Source organism: Gavialis gangeticus, unplaced genomic scaffold (assembly GCF_001723915.1).
Source record: "Gavialis gangeticus isolate Ggan-Ray unplaced genomic scaffold, GavGan_comp1, whole genome shotgun sequence".
Lineage (NCBI taxonomy): Eukaryota > Metazoa > Chordata > Crocodylia > Gavialidae > Gavialis > Gavialis gangeticus.
This window is the reverse complement of record NW_017729024.1, coordinates 144,923,351-144,942,767: the sequence shown is the minus strand read 5'-3', so window position 1 is coordinate 144,942,767 and position 19,417 is coordinate 144,923,351. Positions and strand designations below refer to the sequence as shown.

Below are 19,417 nucleotides of genomic sequence, written 5' to 3'. Positions count from 1 at the left end.
AGGGCTAGAGAACAGCCACAGGGTCACCGGGACAGAAACCTCTGTCAGCCAGAAGCTTCCAGTCTCTAGCAGCTTCTGAGAATGGGGCAGGGTGAGTTGGCTGCATCGCAACTACAGCCTAAGCCACTTGCTGTTGCAGCTGGCACCTCGTGTTGCCAGAGCCTCGCTGGCTTTCAGATAGACAGCTATTACCTGCCAATAGCTACCTACATTTTAGAGAGGCCCCGTGGGCACAGTAGAAAGGTTTGGTGGACTGGATCCAGCCCACAGGAGGTATCTTGTCTGCCCCTGTTTTAGAACCATGGATTCCAGCAGGGGGAGTCAGACATCATTACTCTTTTATGGTACTGCAGAAGAACACCTTGCTGGGGTCGTTTGACCCCAGTACTCTTTCCTGCCATGGCAAGTGGTCGGACTAGATGATCTACTCAGGTCCCTTCCGCCCCTAGAAGGTATGAAACCCAACACCATCCATTATAATAACAGAAACATTTGAAATTAAGGCCTTATATATCAGAGGCACTGACATTTCTTATCGCATATTCAATATCTCAACACTATTTGTAGAAGTTTGCCCCAAGACCTTGACCACAATTTCCCTTGTTCAACCACCATGCAGTCTTCCTGCAGCAACATCTGTATATCTTATCTATAGATAGCTTATGTGCATTTTCAATTTTTATTCCATTTCCTAAAAATGGTTTTGCAGTAATATAACCTCTTTGACTTTACAATGAACAAGAAAGCAAACAGAACCATGCCCCAAACATTCAAGTGTAGGAAAATGTGTATTAGATGCACTGCGTCAAGTTCTTATTTGGGCTTTGAGCACCTTGCACCTAAAATTACATTAAGATTCACATGAATGGTATTTCATAGAATCCTAGGTCATAGGATTAAAAGGCAAGGAAATGAGGACTTCAGACATGGGAGCTCTTACTGGTCAGTTTATTATGAAAGGTTCAGAAGAAGCTAATCCTTACCTTCACTGGAGCTTGTGGGGACCACTGAGCAATGTTACTCTTGGAAGGATCAGGCACATTTGGCCAGATATACTTCTTAATTCTGTGGAGAATAAAAACATTGAAAAATATATTTCTTGAACCCTGAACTCTTAACCTGAGCTGAGTTCTACTTTGCATTCCTCACATACAGTATTGGCCCATCAGACTCCTATTTGACAAAAGCTCTAGAGAGGCTAATTTTGTCCTGTCCCATCTGATGTCTGGTGTATTCATTTGCACAGTACCCCTATCACCTCTCTTTTTCCAAGTTGTTCCTTATACTAAGTCATTTTATTGCAAGGACCACAAGTTTTTAGTTATTTGTAAAGAATTCAGTAAGGAAGCAGCTGGTTGATCCAGAACGTCAGCATATAGTGAAAACTAAGGGCTGGAAAGAGAAGCTAGTGTTTTATAATGCACTAAACTCTTAAACATATGAATGTTAAAAAGTAGCCCTCAACTACTGTTAATTATTGAGCTAGAAATCCCCATCTCTTCAGGAGACGCACAGGCCCGTTTCCCTCCTCATACTTGTTTTACCTTAGCATTTGCTATGGACAGATGTGCCGCAATATTGGGACAGTTGCACAACCGGCAACTGCTATTGCATCTCACCACAAGGTGGCAGGTAACAGCTTAACTGCCTTTACCAAACTGCTGCCCCAGAATGGATGTAGAACAGGGGTGGGCAATTATCTGGCTGGCGGGCCAGGCCACTTAATGAGTTTTGGTAAGCTGTTGAGGGCTGCACACAAAATCAGAAGATATTATTTTAACAAATTATAGATAAAAAACAAATCCCATGCTAATCAAAAAAAATCAAAACAGCCACTACAACATATTTTAATTTTATTTGAAAAAATAAATATTTGTCCCAATTTACGTTTTTTTGAGTAGCATATATAGAGGCAGCATACCAGCTCAATATAATGCCTTACTCTTGCATATTATGTCTGGTATGTGGGGGGGTGGCATGGGGTATGTGTATTATGTGCAAGTGGGGGGGAAGGCTGCCCATGTGCTAGGTCCCAGGAGCTGGCTGGGGGTGTGGAGAGGAACAGAGGGGGGCAGGGGTCATGTGCAGCAGAGCGCTCCTGGGCAGTGCACATAGCAGTGTAATTACCACCTCCCCATCAACTGGGGCTGAGCCCCACCTGCTCTTGCCTGGGACAACCCCTGCAGCCACCTGGGTATTGCTCAGTTCCCCTGCCTTCAGCAGCTCCTCCTCCTCTGGCTCCTGCTGTGCTGCTCCAAGTAGGGGCAAAGGGAGATGCAGCAGAGCAGCTCCTGGCCCAGGTGTGCAGGGCTCCAGCTCCCAGCCATCTTCCACCCAATTGGCTGCCCACAGGTGGCACTAAGTGGGCTGAGTGGAAGGTGGCTGGGAGCTGGAGCCCTACCTGCTGGGGCAGGAGCAGCAGGGGCCAGAGGAAGAGGAGCTGCCGGAGGCAGGGGGAGCTGACAGTAGCTGGGAGGCTGCAGCCGCACCAAGAGTAGCTCCACTGGGAAGCTGTGCACAATGGTTGGGGCCATTAGGTGGGTGCAGAGCACAGGCTGCCCTGGGTGAGGCTTAGCCCCATGCAGTGCCTCACAGGGGCAGCTGTGGGCTAGGTCCAATCAGCTGGTGGGATGGATTCAGCCCACGGGCTGTAGTTTGCCCACACCTCCTGTAGAAAGACAAACTGGTATAACTTATCCCACTGACGTTTCACCCCTGATTCTTTCAGGGATAATCCTCATCTGGCTCAGGCAAAGTTATGGAATATGCACCACTATGCCTTCTTTTTTGTACTGGGTTAACTGGCAGGCCTGTAGTGTCTGGACAGGTTTAGTGTCTTGGTTGCAACAGAGTAAGGGTGGAAAATGACAAATAATATCCATGGGGCATTCCTCTATTCACAGTGAAACATTACTGTCCCTCCATCATGCTCAAAGAGTCTCACTTCATCACAAAATTTGTACTTACAAGTCCCGTTTGTTAAAAAAGAACAAAACTCCCAAAAGGACACTCATCAGGAATGCTAGACACACAGGTACGACTATGGCTTCAATTTCTCCCTTTCCTAAACAGAAGGGGGGGTGGAAAGAAAGATGAAGTTTAGTTCACATGCTCAACAGTAACCATTTTCAAAAACAATCAATCATTCAGAAAGGTAGGGAGTCTGGGGGCAGAAAGGGGGAAGAGGAGGAACCTATTACAGCCAGTACATGCAATGATTAGTACGTGGACCTGAAGACTTCACTACTCAGCAGCTTAACCTTGGTTGCATTCATACAAGCAATTGTGTCATTAAGTGGCGAGCTGTTCTGGAGATTTTACTCCTGATGGAATCAGGAGTAATTTTATACTGGATCAATGTTTAGGCACTTGCATGTATGTCATAGGTTGGTGGTCTGCTAGCTGCCTCAACAAGCTGCTTTCAACCCTGCCCCTACTAACTGCTCTGCAAGATAGGGCTCCCTTTTTTTGGTTAGGTGGTTTGCCTTTCCAGTCATTCAGAGCATCAGGTGGAACTGTGAAATAAAACAAGCAGTGTATCCTGCACATGCCACTTGCAACCTATTTACAAAGGCTTTGTCTATGTCATCACTCAGATCATGATTATTTATCAGTGTCAGGACTGCCCACAGCAGTACACATGCAAATGCAGTCACTAGCCTGGCCTCAACCAGATTTGCCACTTCAGTATCGTATAAGTTGTTGGTTATCTAGTTTGCAACCTCCCCAGCTATAAATAAGATGCAGCATAGCAACAAGCTAGCAAGTAAACTACTAAATACTAGTTCTGTAAGCCAGTGAGGTTTTATAACTCAGCATATCAGAGAGCATTGGTGGAAACCTAGAAAGACATCTCAGTCTTGGGAATGGCACCACAAATTGGTGACAAAGAAACAAAGGACTGCTATTGGTTGGCACTTGCAAAGTGTCTAGACTCTCAGAAACACCAGCACTCGGCTTTATAGTCTTTCAAGTTCCTCAAATGTCTCCATCAGTTGTAGAAGCTGCTGTGATAACATGAGAGAAACTGTACAGTTGTCATCACACTGCATATTTTAGCTTCCATTATTCTCCTCATTTGTCCTTAGATTACATATAAATATAATGTCAAAACACACTGGTACCCATATACATTAGCTTAACACTACTATGTATGTATTCTAACATTATTTCCATTCTGGCTGAGAATACACTGATTTTATGAACCTTTCTTTGAAATCATGGTCCTGATTTAGAGTGTGCACGTTACCACCATGACTGCAGGTAAACCTGGAAATTCCACATGGCAGTGACCATAACGCACCCAAGAGTGAATAGAGAAGTGTGTTGTTACCATACACAATAGTCCTACTCTAAGGCAAAACAACACAAAATCCTCATATCCTACCTTTTCCTCTCTGGTCATACTCTATTTATTATAACTTATAATTTAGGGTTACAAAGGGCTTAGAGGGAAGAACATTCTTTAAAATGCCTGTAAAGCACCTTGCACAACAAGCCTCTATCTGGTTTTGGAGCACTAGGATCACCATAGCTGTAGTTAGAAAACCATTTCATGAATCATTCTAAAACCAAGCCCCATAATCTGCATAATTAATTCTTACCAAACTTTTGTGTAGTAAATGTAAATACAGGACCACTTTTGCCTCCTACTTCTGTATATGCTGCCATCCGCACTGTGTACAAAGTGTCACTGGATAGGGAAGAGAGGGTATATTCCGTTTTGGAAGGATCCACCTTCACAGCTAGAAGATAAAGGGGAAACATTTTTACATATATTTTTGGTAGTTTAAATAAAATGGCTCCAGCTCTGCCGATTTACTGAATGTGTATACTACATCTATAAAAACAAGGCATCCAAGACAAAATTAACAAGACGTTTTGTGCATCAGTGCTGAAAGTAATTATGACAACGTAGGCCCACACAGGTATCCTAAGTCAAAACTAATAATTTAGTTTCTCTGTTCTGTATAAAAGACTTGACTCAGTGCTGGTCTGCACTTATCTATTCATATGTTCCAGAAAGGCACTGAAAAAGCTAAAGCCACTCTCAAACCCAACAGTGCAGCTGCACAGTGATGTTCAGGATAACGTATCTTTTAATTGCGATTCTCTAGCTCAGACTACTGTAGGAAAAGGGGTCTGACCCTTTTTTAAGGCCATTTAATTAGTTAAACCTATTTAACTATGACCTGCTGATAACCTGCTTGATGCCGACCACGGGATTTCACCAAAAAATTGTGATATCGGACCCTACTGTTGCTAAACTAGAGGATTTTGTTCATTATGCCCAGCAATTTTAAATTTTGAAATATTTCCATGATACCAGGAACAAGAGTGGATTTTAAGAATTATTTATCTTCGATGTTAAAATCATAGGCCTTATTTCTATTTTGGATTTGTTTAGCTTGCTTTTGTTATACCACTGCTCTGGGTTAAGCAGCTCAAGAATCAGATGTCTGATCCCTGTTCTAATAGTACAGATAGTACCGAGTCACCACTCAATCTTCTTTATGAAGGTGAGCTGAACACTAAGGTATGCTCTGGACCATTAAGCACTTAGAAACATTGTGGTTTTTTCTGCTGCCATAAGCAAAGCCATAGCCACTGTCTCCTTTCCACAGGCTTGAACTGCAGGCAGATTAAAAGCATGAAGCTTTTAGTCTTGCTTTTCCTTCTGGCAGTGATCAGTAACACTTCCAAAAGATAATAGTCAAAGAAATAAATGTTAATGTTAAGCTCTGTTCATGATTACCTGTTTCATTCCCACTGATAGTTTTGTAAAAGATAATGTAGTTTTTGATAAACCCATTTTGATCATTCACTGAGAGATGCTTCCATGTTAAAATAGCTTCAGTTTTTCCTACTTTTTTTGTCTGAATGGTTGGTCCTTTTACAGGATCTGTAAATGGAAGACCACAATTAGTGTATGTTAACGAGCAGCATATCATCAGTATAAAAAGTCTGGTCAACATTACCTAGAAGTTACCTACAAAATGCATTTTTTTGCTTGAAATTATAATATAGGTACATGGCAAATTCCTGGGTTCAACATGAAAATAAAGAACCAAAGTTTGGACAGTTAAAAATTATTTTTAAAAACTCTCTCTCCTATCCCTCGAAGGAAATAATGGCTAATCTGGAAAATGTAGAACTCAAAAGTCAACAAAGGGGGCAAAATACCCAAGTATAATGTGATGCAGTGGCAGGCAAAGCTAACTAAACTCTGGCGTACATCCACCGATGCATCTCAAGCAAAACCAGGGAAGTCATCTTCCCGCTTTACTTGGCCCTGGTGAGACCGCAGCTGGAGTACTGTATCCAGTACTGGGCCCCCCACTTCAGGAAGGATGTGGAGAAGCTTGAGAGAGTCCAGAGGAGAGCCACTCATATGATCCAAGGGCTGGAGGGAAGGCTGTACGAGGAGAGGCTGAGGGACTTGGGACTCTTCAGTCTAGAGAAGAGAAGGCTCAGGGGGTACTTGGTGGCAGCCTACAACTTTGTAAGAGGGGTATATCAGGACCTGGGATAACATGTGTTCACCAGAACTCCCCAAGGGATAACAATGTCTAACGGCCATAAACTCCAGGAAGGCCGATTCAGACTGGGTATTAAAAAAGCTATTTATAGTGCATGTATCCAGGGTCTGGAACTAACTCCCCCCAGAAGTGGTGCAAGCACCTACTCTGGATTCCTTTAAAAAACAAAAAAAACAAAACAGCTGGATTTATTTCTTGCTGGGGTCACTTGATCCCAGCTGACTTCCAACCTATGGCAGGGGGGAGGGGAGAGGGGGGGGCTGCACCCGATGATCTCTTGAAGTCCCTTCCAGCCCCTGATGTATATGAAATCTATAACAAGCAAACAAACAAATGAAAAAACTGCATAGAAATGCTAATTTACTGAAAAGTCAGAGAAAATTGAAAAGCACCAGATCATCTGGAAAAGGTACTACTAATCTTAAATTACTAAAGAAGATTAACTTTGGGAATCACAACCACTTATATTTACCATTTACACATTGTAAACTAGATCAAAATGCAGAGACGGAAGGGTATAATTTAATTTCTAAGGGGATGGCTGCACAAACTAAGGTAAGCTAGGGTGTGAATGCTTACTCTGCAATTAATGTTTACATGCATTCTCTTATCTCATGGAAAAATGTAAAATAGCTTATTTTTCCTTGAAATTGGGGCAAGTTACCGCAACCATTTACAGCATGCACACGGGCTGTTCAAACAGATTAACTGACACGTTGCAAGTTCATACCCTGGCTTACCTCAGAGCAGGGGTGGGCAAAATATGGCCCATGGGCTGTATCTAGCCAGCCAAAAGATTCTGGCCGGCCTGTAGTGGTTCTCTTGGCCCTGCCTGGTCCAGGTATAGATGCAGACCTGGGCCACAGTGTGTGTGGCCTGACCTGCTGCCCCTGGGCTTCCAGCAGGGCAGTGACCAGACTTGCTTCCTAGTACTCCCTGTAGCAGCAGCTCTTTCCAGCTGCTGCTCCAGATTTGGACCTGCTGCCCGGGCAGCCTGACCCATCTGCCCCATATCTACCACCAGGGGTGCTGCATGGAGTGGGTGGGCAGGGTCTTTATGGAAACTGGCTTGAGACAAACAGGCAGGATGCATGGCCAGGCAGATGGGATGGGGCTGTAGGTGGGTAGGAAACAGCATCCAGGAGCAGGATGGGCAGATGGAGCCAGGATCAGGATTGCAGGGTGGTGACAGTGTGGGGCTAGGGCCTTAAGCAGGGGATCGTGGCTGCCCTGGCCCTGTGCTGTCACTGCCCGGTGATCCCAATCCTGGCTTCACTTATTAGTAAGTTGAAGCCAACTCCAATTGAGAGCACCAAAACATGAACCTGGAAAGAATGATATAAGGAATAACAATTAAGGAACAGTCTACAAATTACCTTCAGGAATAATGATAAAAAAAAAAAGAGGGAAGAGTAAAGTGTAATGGGTAGGAAAATCTATGGATGAAGTTGAGAGGAAAAACTTTAGATTTAGGAAATACTTCTTGGTATCAAGAAAGGGGAACTGTTTAAAAGAAGTAGGGGAAGCCTACACTTTAAAAAGGTGTCTGAAAACTACATGCAGGAAAAAGCCATTAGCACAGTTAAGTATACAAGAGAGATACAATCTTGCACATGTGCATGGGGATGGGCCATGTGCCCTAGTAAGTCTCTCTCCACTTCATAGAAAGTCAGTCAAAAAGGTGGTTTATGACAGTTAGGGCTGGATCTTTGTACTTACAGTCCTGCTTAAGATAAGCTTTTGTAGATTGACCGTTTCCTTGACCATCAACATACAATGGATACACAGTTATCTGGTAACACTTGAATGGCTTTATATCTCCTAATGCAAGGATTTTAAAAGATAAAACACACATCATCAATACAAATTCATTTACTTGAGTTTAAAAAGTGCATTGGGAATGCATCTTAATTAGTTAAATGGTATCTTCCAGACCTATTACCAGTAAGCCAACCAAGAGACAAATCCAGGCCCAAAATTGTAATGAAAACAAAGTTCCACAAAACCTATTAACAAAACCATTCTTAAAAACAAATCTTGAAAGAATTTTAAAATGCAAGTCTCAGAAAGTATATTTTCTGAAATTTGGCAATTAAAGTTCAGTAATAGTGTGTTGAAAACCTAGGATTAGATGTGGTTTCATGCATTTCCTAATAAACTTTCATGCTATCATATGGTAATGTTTCAGTTTAAAAAACTTAAATATTCCCATAGTTTTGATTTCCTGTAAAGCCATATTTGACATTTCTGTACCAAAGCCAAATGCTAATCAACATTAGCAGCCAGTAAGCAACACGCTCTTCACACAGCAGCACAATACCTTCTCCCTCTTACTTACGGTTGGTAGATGCAGCAAACGCATTCAAAACAAACCAGCTTCTACCACATTCCAGTAAGGTTTCTTAAATTAACTACTCTGGGTTCTATAATCTCTACAATATTTTAACGTATTAAGTCAAATACCTTTTAGAAACGTGCTTTGAGAACTGCCAGGCTCCTGCTGCCATTCAGTGATATAGCTGGAATTATCAGACATCGCATACCATTCAATTACATACTTCATCACATGGCTGTTGGGAGCAACCCACTGTACCCACAGCCTGCCAGCATGAGGAGCTGCTTTAACGTTTTTCACAGAAGCTAAAATGAGAAAGAAGGTTGTTGGGAATAATTCATATACACAAGATCTCCAGTGCGCAAAGGCATTTGCGCTAGCTTTTTTGTGTAAGATACTGTTAAATCTGGCCCCAGTCTAAAGTAAATTAAGCCATCAATATTAGTAAAGCTTTACTAAGCACATAACAGCCACTTTGATGGAATTCCGTAGCACACACTTAAGAGCGATTAACCAGAGTTTTTCTGAATCTTCAAGGGCTAAACTAAATGTTTTTGGGTACATTAAAATTATTACTTGGCATATAGTACTGCCCTCTTGAAATGCTATCTAAACTTCCTGAAGTAAGTAACCACCTATCATAGAAAAGGTGATGCAATATCAACAGAAGAAATCAACAGTGGCAGATCTAGAATCAGACCTTAGTTCTTGGCTCCCAGCCTTGTGGACAAAACATGCCACTCACTTGATTCACTGCTGCTAAACAATACTAAATACCCTTCGTGTAACACCTTCTGATATTAAAAAGCTAGTACAACAAGGCTGAGGAAAATACTGTATTGTGTTCCTTCCCTACTGAAAGAGCCCTAGCTAGTACTTTATTGCTTTTCAGAAACAATGCTTCAGATCCTTTCCATACTGGTGGCTAACAGCAGCAAAAACAGTGGATGTTTCATTCACACCACTGCCTTTTATTTAACAAAATGGTCCTCAAAACTCTACAAACAAGGTGTGGTCCAAAGAGAGAGCAGCAAGTCATATGATGCTGCATTTCATTTCTAGCTTCTTGACCATTCAGCCCACTTAATGCAAAAGTCTGCAGACTGTAGTTGCTAGAAATAAGGAGGAGTTTAATTTTTCTATACCAGGTACTATTCCTACAGAATAAAAGGTGATACTGATTAATTACCAAAGCAAACTAGTAAGTGGAAAAAGTGAATGAATGCTTCCAGGCAGCATGTCTAGGGAAGTGGGGAGGAAAAAGACAGTGATAGGGCAGCATACGTGAAGGAAGAAAATAAAGAGGTGACCAAAAAGTACTGAAGGAAGTGCAAAGCAGCATAGAAGAGCACCAGATGGACAGCAAGGGAATAAATCCAAAGGAAAAAAAACCCACCTGTCCACTGAGAAAAGAATGCTTAATCTATTCAAAAATACACAAGTATTTTCATTTAATGGAGCAGTTGCTGCAGAAACATCCTGTGGTAGTACAGTCAATGTGGGAAAAGGTGAGAAAAACTACCCAGCTCTCAAGGTACAATTTATACAATTAAAGAAGTGACTGATGATTTGAGAAGGGCCTGTAAACAAGGCATGTGCATATTTATTCGGGTAATGTATTAGTTTAAAGCACCAAAAGTGTAAGCAGAAGCCATTATGCACTTCATGTTTACCATTACCTGTAACATTTAAAGAGCTTGTATTTGCAACTATAAAGAAAAAAGCAGCAAAGTAAGGCACTAACCTTTTGAGTTCCTTGCTGGGATAAGTAAAACCGATGCAGGAGATGAACCAATGCTGTTATGAGCAGTCACTGTTACATCATATGTCCCATTTGGTAACTCTAAAGTCAGGTTTGTGGTGTTAACGCTGCGTTTTTCAAGTGGTCGTGACAGAGGCGATCTTGCTTTGATAGTCACTTCGTAATGCAAGATTATCCCATTGGCTTCATAATGATCAAGTTCCTATTATAAAGTCGTTTACTTTTACTAATATTAAACCAAAAGTATTAAGCAGTCATTTAAGAGTCTTACAGATTACTGTGTTTTTTGTACGCACAATTCCTGTATGTTTCCATAATGTACACATAAGAAACAATCTTACCTTGAACATCTTACTTACACTAAAATCCCTACTGAAGTAATAAAATGTGTTACAGCTTTAGTGATAGTGATGCATTAGAATGCAAAATGACATTAAATAAACTTCAGTTCTTCAGAAATAAGAATCAGACACTGCCTCTGTATTTGTAATATCCCTTCCTTTCAGCTATACCAAAATCCTAATCGTAATTTAGGAGACACAGGGCTGGAAGGATGAGAGAACAGATTAGAAGAAAAAGTGGCACATCAATTCTGTACAAGACCTCTCAGTAAAGTCCTTAGAAGGGGTGTGTTGCAGTGCAACTGTAATTGATAATGACAGGAAGAGTAATACTACTTTAGAATAAATAGTTGGTGTTCTCTCCTCTCCCAATAGAGCTAATAATAGATAAATTAAAGAGGAGAGAATATTGTTCATAAAAGCACTGCATTGGCATTATACTGAACCTAAGTGGATACTAACTAATCTAAGGTTCTTGCAGAGGAATGCATTTTCCTTACTACTGCAGGAAAAACCATGGTCCTTTTATTATATGACAATCTGACCTATATGTTTCATATTTGGATTTACCAGTTTGTAATCCAATAAAATAAACAAGAGTAAATAATAGCTCCTAAAGCTCCGATTGTGTATTCCAGTTGTTGGCAACTCCCAGCATGTGCGCCAGAGTATGGCATGTGAGACCATTTTGCTTAGCACGCCACAGCCAGCCTGGGCTCTTAGCAGCTGTTGCCAGCCACGTAGGCTGCTGGCAGCAGGTGGCCCGGAGGCTGCAAGCCCGGCTGTGAACAGCCCAGGCTCCGGGGCTGGTAACAGCTGCCCAGAGCCTGGGTTGGCTGCAGCTGGGAGGCTCCAAAAACAACTGGACTAGGCTCCAGAGCCCCGCTTAGACTCTGGTGGCAGTGGCTGCACGCATGCCTCTGGGCAGACAGTGCGGGAGGGACCTGGAGCATCTGGACCCGGCCATGATGCGTAGCTGGCATAAAGAGAACAGTTTTTGTCTGAGATTCTAACCAGGCCCTCCGCTGATGTCCACCCGGAGCTGCTCTGGAGCACCAGCTCTGTGCGTCTGTTTGCAGCCTGCTGGCTGTTTGCTACAGCTGCCCAGAGCCTGGGTTGGCTGTGGTAGGGAGCCAGGAGGCACTGGCACTGTGGTGGCAGTTGCATGTGCGCCTCCAAGCTGACAGCAGGAAAGGACCCAGGGCCCCTTCCTCACCATTGCCTGTAGGCATATATGCCCCTGCCAGCTTGGGTTCTGGGCAGCACTGTACCACCAGGCTCTGGAGCACCACCACTGGTTCGATGCTAGCAGTGACTGCATGTGCACCTCAGGCTGCAAGGTGGGGAAGGGGCCAGGGTAGTGCAACTCTGGCTCCTCCCCCAATGTCCGCCTGGAGGAGTGTAACAAGGATTGGGCCCCTTGCAGCTCCCCAGCAGCCTGCCCCTGGTACACCAAGTCGAGGCAAGGGTCAGGGCATGGGCAACTGGTGCCTCTTGTGGGGTGGGATGTTGGTATCCCACAGCCAATCCCGCTGCTGACACTTCCAAGTGAGCCCCCACTCCCTGGATGGTGCTTGGGGGGGAGGGAGGGGGCTGCAGCACCAGTGCTCTCACTTGCCCCCCCCTGCCCAGGAACACTGGCTGACAGGGGATGTACTGGTGCTCTCCCCCTCCCCCCACGTGCGTCACCACTGGGTCAGGACTGGGGTATTTTTGGCACTCCAACCAAAAATGTTGCCGACTTCTGATGTATGCTTTTGAATGTAAAACCTTTCTTCCCTTCCTGGAGAGATCAGACTGACATCTGTTAGTTGGAAGTCAGATTCTCAGACAGAAAATGTTCTCTGTATGCCAGTTACATGTCATGGCTGTCTCCAGATGTGCGTGGACGTTTAAATCCCTAGGGCCCAATAGTGGCATCATACCTTGCGCTGCCACTAGCTGTCGCTCAGGAATGCCTGTGCCATACATTCTCTGGCATGCAACAAATTACCCCGGGTGGGTAGGGGAGCTTGAGGCCAGCACTGTGCTAGCCCTAGCAGCCTTACCTGGGCTCCTGGGGGCCTTTTGGGGCTGCAGCGGCGGCTATCCTGCTGCACAGAGCCTGGCTAGCAGTAGAGTGTGGCTCTGGTCAGCCAGGCTCTGGCTTCAGATGGTGCATGCTGCTGCTGCTGCTGCTGCTGCTGCACGTGCTGCTCTGCTTTTCTTTTCTGTTTCTATCATGGGTTTTTTTGACCCCTGTATATGCAGAGGTCAAAAAACCCTCTGCACTGCTCCCTTGCAACATGGAGAACAATTGAACATGCAGTATGTGGCACCGCAGACACATCTAAACTAAATGGCCACATCCAGATCACATAGAACGAGAGACAATAGTTGTATTTTTCTATCCACACTTGTACACATGAGCATGTTCATGAAAATACCAGTTGTGTCATATAGAAAACTTGTGTCACGTACTGGTCATTAAAACACCTGGACCACTCTAATAAATCTATTCAAGTTCTGTTAGGTGATGGAATTGATTTGTTTTCACAGAAAAATAATGAAATTGAAAAACAGACAAGCCTTAGCCTTTTGCAAGTCTAACACACATTTTTAACTCCTCTGCTAACCTTCCACATGAGGTGCACAATCCAGGAAGCTGGTGAGCGAGAAGTATCTATCTTCCGCCATAGGGGTGGCCCTTTAGATGGTCCTGATGGGCGACAAATAATTAAAATATATATGGATATTTTCATTTTATTTTAAAATGATATTCACTTTATCACTACCTTCCTGTATCCAACTCAGATCACATTTTCACTATGTCCTTGAAAACTCTGCAATACTACCAAACTACCCCCGCAAACGCTTAAAGATGGTTGTCTGAAGTGCTGAGCCATTCTGGGCAGGGTCCTCATGGTGTAAAAAGACATCTTTAAGAAGGCAACCTTCTAGAGTCTTCAGGTATTTTTACTGGTTGTCATCTCAAAAATTATTCCAAGTGAGATCTATTTTAAATAAAGTTTTTAAAATCACTGCTACCACTATTTCTTGTAAGTGAGCATGCCACATTACATGCATGTCTGTCTTAATGCATTTATAACCACCTTGTAAGATGGAATGGTCCTTAAATTAAAAAAAAAAATACAGTTGTACACCCTTCCCTGTTCTCTCTCAGGAAGGGAACATTGTACACACTCCCTTGCTGAACACTCCAAACAAACCAAGGCATAAAACTTCTATCCCAGCCAAAAATAATTTAAAGCAACACAAACAGCAGGAAAACACTGCTAACATCTTCCAAACGAAATATACGTGCTGTATTATCAAAACCAAACACACACTATAGCCTGTTTTTAGAACTTGGTTTTCTAAGAACTGCTTATTAGAAGTTTATCATAAGCCTCTTCTCCAGACTTGGCTGTTCCAAGCATTAATAGTTTAGTATCAGAAAAAAGTGGGGCTGGAAAGTACCTAAGAAGGTCATCTAGTCCCACCCTTTACTCAAGGCAGAATTATCCCTGTTTAAACTATTCCATACAAATATTTGTCTAACCTCTTAAAAATGTTCAAGGATGGGGATTCCACAACCCTTCTATGTTACCTGTTCCAATGCTTAACCAAACTTCATAATTAGAAAGTTCTTCCTAAATTTTTCTTCCTGCATTTTAAGAGTTTTCTTATCCGTTCCCTTGCAGCTAGAGAGAATCTATTACAATCCTCTTATAAGCATCTGCCAGGTATTTTAGTGGAGTCAAACATATGGCCTGCGGGGCTGCTCTACCCAGTCTGCCAAGCTACTGGAATTTGGGGGGCATGAATTCCCAAGGACCCCAGATTCTCTGGCTCTTGACAACTGGTGAGAAAAAGGGTGAGCGAGGGCTGACACAGCCCAGGTCATGCTTTGGTCACTTTGCCTGTCACCACTACCAAGGCCCAACCTCCATGGCTGCCAGCAGCTGGCCCCTGTGGGGTATGCAGTGAGGACCAGAGTTGCTGCTGTGTGGCCTGGGTCAGACCCAGAGCTGCTGACACTGCTTCTCCTGACAAAGTGAGTTTGACATGCCTGGTCTATTTAAAGAGATCAAATCCTTCTTTGTTCTCTTCTATAGACTAAATAATCCTCAATACCTAGATCCCTTGTATTAAGCTATTTCAGTCACCTTTAGGAGTAGCTGGTCATGTAGAATATTTAGATCACATGATTAAGTGAGAGGAACCCAGTTGAATTTCCCTCATAATCAATGCTTACAAGGGGTACACCGTTTCAGGCAGATTATATATGCTCATGCATGACAATTTGTGTTGGTTTAGGTAACTGGGCGTTACTTTCAGTTCATAACTTACTATCTTCAATTGTGACCCCACTCTTTTCTTCACTCCAGTCACTCCAATAGCCCAGTCCATCTCTCTTCATACACCGAAGCGAAAACACATACTCTGTGTAAGGCTTAAGGCCTTGAACAGTGAACGAAGTTCTTGTGGAAGCTGTATCTTCAGGTGGAACCTGTGATGAGAAAAAAGTCCTCTAGTGTTACTGACCAAAAAGCAGGATCAGTTAAGCTCTATTTGTAATGCACAGTACTTAAGTCATTAGTTGAAATTTTAGCTATTATTCTGCCCTTTTGACTTCCATGTGTTTTTATTAGCATGAAACTAATTTTGGTGCAAAATATATTGTGTCTGCAAAGCGTGTGTGCGCGCGCGCCCACAGACACAATATATTTTGCACCAAAATTAGTACACACACACACAGGAGGCATAAATGAACAGTTATTTACCCATGTTCTAGCCCATCTCATTAATTCTAATTTTCTACATTCCAAATGTCTTATCAGTTTTCCGTCGAGGTTCTTTGGGTAAATGTGATATCTTTTATTCAACCAACTAAATAATTGGAAAATTATTCTTTGCAAGCTTTTGGGAACAAACACCCTTCTTCAGGCAACAGGGAGAAGAAAACAATTTCTCCAATTATTTAGTTGGTCCAATAAAAGATATCACACCTACCCAAAGAGCCTTGTTTGCCTATGTCAGTACACCAACACGACTACAACTAAAACCACCATTATCAGTTTTCATGCATCTCATGTTTTTCGTTAATGAAAATGCATGACAGCAGTTTCCTCGTCCCTCCTCAAAAAGTTATGTACGTTTAGGATACTTCTTCATCATTCCCTCATTGCTTTGCCATTTCTTATAAAACATGGCCACCCCTAATTCATACAAATCCTACCTGAAACATGTGTTAACTAAAGTTTTTTGTTAAGATTTGGAATGCTGTATTAAGTGAAAACCTTGGAGTTACTTGCCTTTATTACCATTCACATTAATAGCCATATTGCTGCAGTGGCAAACAGAAAAGAGTTTGCATTTCTCCCTGAAAATATTATCCTTTGAATAAATCAACAGCACAGAACCTGAACAACATCTACACTACAAGCATCATGTCCTGCCATTTAATTTTTACAACATGGTTCTTCTTCCTGACCACTGACTGCAGATGAAATCACTGGAACAGAAAGCAAGCAAGTAGGAAAACCTCAAAATGTTACTGTGATCATAATGCTCATATATTTGTATTATGTGTATGACTTGGCTCATATGTTTATACTCAAGAGTAGACATGGAAGAAATGAGGCAGTCCAACATGCAAATTCTAGGACAGCAAACCTGCTGAGCTAGCCTACATTAGCCATTGGGAGTTCCTCACATGGGAAGAGAATGGCTGCGAGTTTAATAAGCTCGCTTGGAACCCTCAAGCACTGTTCAAGTGTTCCTCAGTAGGTCAAACTTCCAGCTGAAATTAGAGGAAAAAAATTTACTTCGCTATTCCTAGAAAAGCTACCTTTTTGCCTAAAGTTTGTTTTATTTAATGTTATGTTTATGGTGATCTTGTGCATATACTGAAGGGAAAAGACAGACTACCGAGATCTGAAACAAGACAGCTAAGAGCTGGTATTTACCAAGGGGTGCCTTACGTCTAAAAGGGTTAAGAATCACTGCATTAAAACATTTCAGGTAACTTACTTCCATCCAATCTGGGCTGTCACTGATCTTGTATAGAATATTGAATTTCAGCTCCATCTCTGCTGGTATAATTCGATTCTCCCATGACAGTTTCAACACAGTGGGTAGTACTCCTGAAGTGACTGATAAATTCTGTGGAGGCAGAGGTTTCACTAGAAGAAAACAAGTTAGTGAATCACCCAACATAGTACTGTATTACTTCACATATGGTTTGAAGCATGGCGTTTATATACTTGACATTTTTATAGCTTTGGAGATTCATCTATTTTCCTTTATTTTGTTTTTAAATCTAAAGAGTCTAGACTAATCACCAACAGTAAGAATGATTAGGGGGAAAAGAAAAGAAAAAAGAGAAACACTGGTGTACTGGGGAAGAGCTGAATGATATCAGCAATTTTCCTCCGTCAGAAACAAAGAGGCCAGATTCTAGGTCTTAACATACAGCTACTCAAAACATATGCTATGGACTGCTGCTAGTATAAATGCAACAACAGCACTCTTTCTGCTTAGAGAATCTTTTTTAGTGGCTTCTACAGTAACACTCCAATCTTAGAGGAACTTGTTTTGGCCATCGCTGTACAATGGCAATGTGCAGCTTCCAGCAAAGCCAATCAAGAGCAACTGGCAGATGCAACAAGCTATGCTGGTGACTGGCCTGGAGTGTGGCCAACAGTAAAAAGTCAATGTTATTTCACTCCAAAGACCTGTGCCCAGCACAGCTCATGATCTAATCCATAGGATGTTACTATTCTGATTACAAATCTCTACACTGCTGTCAACTATAGAAAGTATTTTACAATGAAACAAATGTTAATTGTACTTCGTCAGCAACAATTGTTGTGGTAGTTAATTCTCTTGTATTGCTCCAGCATTCAAGTCTTAAGCAGAACTACACAATTACCCATGTCTACAGGATCAAAAAGAAGGTGCTCAGATTCCATCATCCCAAGATCATTCTTAGCTTCCACCCAGACATCCAGGTTAACAAAGAACTGGACATCAGGAATGAGACATGAATTATTTACAACTGCTGCTTTGCAGTCATTAAAGGTTTCTTGAGGCCTAAATGAAAGGAATAAAAACAAGGCTTAGAATAGAGCGTTTCTATGAACCACTCTCCATTCCAGGATCTCAAAAGTGATTTATAAACATGGAAGAAGTAGCCCCATAATGAGAGGTTAAACATTCTTATTTTTCTTCAAGGTTAGGGGTAACTACAAGTCTAACAGCCTTTAATTCTGTAGTACATAACTATTTTTTAAAGCTACAAGTACTACTTGAAAAAGAGACTAAAACAAAATATTTAAAATGAAGCTTTAACCAAGAATCAGAATACTAGCTGTATTTCTCTAGGGTTAAGTAACCTTTAATTCATTAGGTTAGATCATCATTATTTTTTCTATTATAGTTTTATTCCTCTTGGTCAGCAGACAATACATGGCATTTGGTCAGCATCTCTGACTGTTTACAATAGTGTCGGACTGAGACGTGGTATGGAGGGAACATTAGCAACGCTAAAACTGAGGTAAAACACAGCATAACAACTTAAGTCCAATTCAAATTAGTACTATAAACAGCCTGTATTGATCCAGTTCTACAGTAAAAGACTTCTCATTCCTATGTATTCTGTCTTGAAAAAATGTACACCTGAGGTAAGCTGAAGTGGTCCTCAAACAATCCAAACCATACACTGCAGCAGGTCCAGACATTTAGATGTACTAATTTATAACTCAAAATACTTCTCTCAAACACTTTACAAACTCAGAAATTAAAAATACTGAGTCTTTTTTAAGCCTACAGAACAATACCTGCCTGTTGCCGAGATACTCACCATCGAGTTCTTAACCAGAATTCGGTGTCCAGGAAAGTAGCTCGTCCAGGATTCCAGGTACAATTCATAGAAAATCTACTTCTTGATGTTTGATGCACAATGCAACTCAAATTTTCAGGTTTCTCAGGGGGCACTGCATTAAAAAAATACTCATGTAAATTCAGTCGTACTGAGGCATTTCAGTCCAATGAAAAAGCAGTGATAAAGCTGAACTGTCCTCAGAACAACGAACATTTAAAGAAAGTACTCATCTGCTGTTGTATTTAGCAGGAGATAAATACGAGGAGATGGTACATGTCATCTCGTAAATGCACTGTAATGCACAGATGTTTTGAGTAAGTCTGCAGTAGTAGGAGTATGCAACTTGGAAGAACACAAATCTGGGATGGGGTAGAGCAGAGCTGTCCAACAGGAAGCCTCTGAGCCACATCTGGCTCCTGCACCCAGGGTTAAGCCTAACACATCCTATAGAACATTTGACATAGCTATAATTTGTCATGTCTAGCAACACCCTGAAATTAACATAGGAGAATGCAGTTTTAAAGCATATTAGCTGATAGAACATGTTGTTCTTATGCATAAGTGAGGTTATAA

The 19,417-nt window shown here is 42.1% G+C and overlaps 1 protein-coding gene across 1 annotated transcript in view; it reads right to left on the bottom strand.

Moving 5' to 3' along the window:
* The window catches only part of IL6ST (interleukin 6 signal transducer), a 51,976-nt gene that overhangs the window by 8,456 nt on the left and 24,103 nt on the right, over window positions 1–19,417 (bottom strand). Inside the window, exons 3-14 of the mRNA XM_019517842.1 lie at window positions 18,824–18,956; window positions 17,894–18,054; window positions 16,993–17,144; window positions 15,310–15,469; window positions 13,593–13,675; window positions 10,619–10,838; window positions 9,003–9,179; window positions 8,259–8,360; window positions 5,756–5,902; window positions 4,605–4,745; window positions 2,968–3,064; window positions 984–1,065 (exon numbers count right to left, since the gene is read on the bottom strand). Of these exons, the coding sequence (XP_019373387.1) occupies window positions 984–1,065; window positions 2,968–3,064; window positions 4,605–4,745; window positions 5,756–5,902; window positions 8,259–8,360; window positions 9,003–9,179; window positions 10,619–10,838; window positions 13,593–13,675; window positions 15,310–15,469; window positions 16,993–17,144; window positions 17,894–18,054; window positions 18,824–18,956 (1,655 nt within the window). The remainder of the gene's footprint in view (window positions 1–983; window positions 1,066–2,967; window positions 3,065–4,604; window positions 4,746–5,755; window positions 5,903–8,258; window positions 8,361–9,002; window positions 9,180–10,618; window positions 10,839–13,592; window positions 13,676–15,309; window positions 15,470–16,992; window positions 17,145–17,893; window positions 18,055–18,823; window positions 18,957–19,417) is intronic.